Genomic DNA, 1,808 nt, shown 5'->3' with positions numbered 1-1,808 from the left:
GTAATTGTTATGACACCATATTAAGTCAGTTGCATCACGAGGCCACCTGTCCTATATGGTGATCCCGCAAAGGCGGAACATAGAGAAGTACTTTTTATTTGAAATAAAGCAACTACAATTACCATCAGCCTTTCAGGTTAAAGACAGGTCACACAGGAATTGCCCTAGTGTAAATGGATCCCAGGATTTTTAATGTGAAATAAAGTGACCATATTTATGTTAGAAATGGACCGTTGTTCCATGAATCAGAAAAAAAGTAAACCATAAAAAAGTGGTTCTCTTTGGTCTTCTCTTCAGCGTTCAGCACCGCTGTCAGCATTAATTCGCTTAATTGTCTGCATCATCATTCGACTTTAATACCACACAGAAAAGAGAACATTTAGACCTAATATAAGGAATATAAGCTCTTCAGATCATGTGGGTGGCTCTTAAAAGAGCCGTTGGGTTAGTTTGTTGACAGCAGTCCTTTTTACTTGGAGCTGGTGTACTTGGTGACGGCCTTGGTGCCCTCAGACACGGCGTGCTTGGCCAGCTCTCCGGGCAGCAGGAGGCGCACAGCGGTCTGGATCTCCCTGGAGGTGATGGTGGAGCGCTTGTTGTAGTGAGCCAGACGAGAAGCCTCGGAGGCGATGCGCTCGAAGATGTCGTTGACGAAGGAGTTCATGATGCTCATGGCCTTGGAGGAGATGCCGGTGTCGGGGTGGACCTGCTTAAGCACCTTGTAGACGTAGATGGCGTAGCTCTCCTTCCTGGTCTTTCTCTTCTTCTTGCCTCCTTTGCCGGCGGTCTTGGTGACGGCTTTCTTGGAGCCCTTCTTGGGCGCGGACTTGGCGGGTTCAGGCATGATTCCTCTCTAATTTCTCAACAGAGAATGATGGAAGGAAAGAACGAAGGCGGAATTTATAGACAGGGCGTGTAAATGAGACTGTGCTGTTCCTCGTGTATGATTGGCAGAGGCTGTTCCGTTGCTGAACAATGACTGGGTTTGTTCAAGCTTCTGCTGAATGACCGTTGCTGAATTTGGCGGGCAAATTCATGAAACAAAAAATAGCTGTAGTGTATTTTTAGTAGGGCCGGATGTCACATAAAAAATATTTAATTGAAAATCCGGGGGAAAAGAATATTTTTTTCTCTACATTATTAAAAAAGTCTGAAAACAAATGTTAAACTACATTTAGAACATTTATTTTTTAAGGCTGTCAATGGACTTTAGACGGATCACTATTAATCAAAATCTTTTACTAGATACATTCTATGAAAATCACTTTTTTAACTAACAATTTCTGAACTAACACATCAAAATCGTAGTTTGTGTTCTTGCCTTTGGCTAATTTCTTTCCATATATACACACAAGTTTTTGGAAATATTTTTCCTGAACGAACAGGCTGATTATCTGAAACAGCATTCATACAAAATCAATTCGATGGTTTAAACATTGTTTATTGGTTCAGTTTTAGTCCATCTGAAAAAAAAGTTCATGAAATTCAAACTTTAGAATGTTTTCATCTTAGTGGGTGACATTTGATGATGCGGTAAACAATGTAATGTCCTCATATTACAGGAAAAAAATTAAAAATGCATCCTCAAGTTGGGTCTAATGCAAACAAATGGATAATATAAAAAAAATTGCATTATTTAGTCAAGAGTAATTAAGTTAATGAGATCATCTGCTCTTTGAAGAAGGTTTGGGTGGCCCTTAAAAGGGCCGTTTGATGTTCCTCGCTGATCAAGCCGCAGAATTAACCTCCGAATCCGTACAGGGTGCGTCCCTGTCTCTTCAGGGCGTAGACCACATCCATGGCGGTCA

At 41.2% G+C, this 1,808-nt stretch overlaps 1 protein-coding gene across 1 annotated transcript; it reads right to left on the bottom strand.

Moving 5' to 3' along the window:
* Window positions 1–338: 338 nt before the first annotated feature.
* On the bottom strand, window positions 339–882 carry LOC112157529 (histone H2B 1/2). Its single transcript, XM_024290309.2, has one exon. It carries the CDS (start codon window positions 842–844, stop codon window positions 470–472), a length of 375 nt encoding a protein of 124 aa, XP_024146077.1. The 5' UTR covers window positions 845–882; the 3' UTR covers window positions 339–469.
* Window positions 883–1,808: the final 926 nt, after the last annotated feature.

Source organism: Oryzias melastigma, linkage group LG1 (assembly GCF_002922805.2).
Source record: "Oryzias melastigma strain HK-1 linkage group LG1, ASM292280v2, whole genome shotgun sequence".
In the NCBI taxonomy this organism is placed as follows: Eukaryota; Metazoa; Chordata; class Actinopteri; order Beloniformes; family Adrianichthyidae; genus Oryzias; species Oryzias melastigma.
This window is presented reverse-complemented; position numbering and strand designations above follow the sequence as displayed.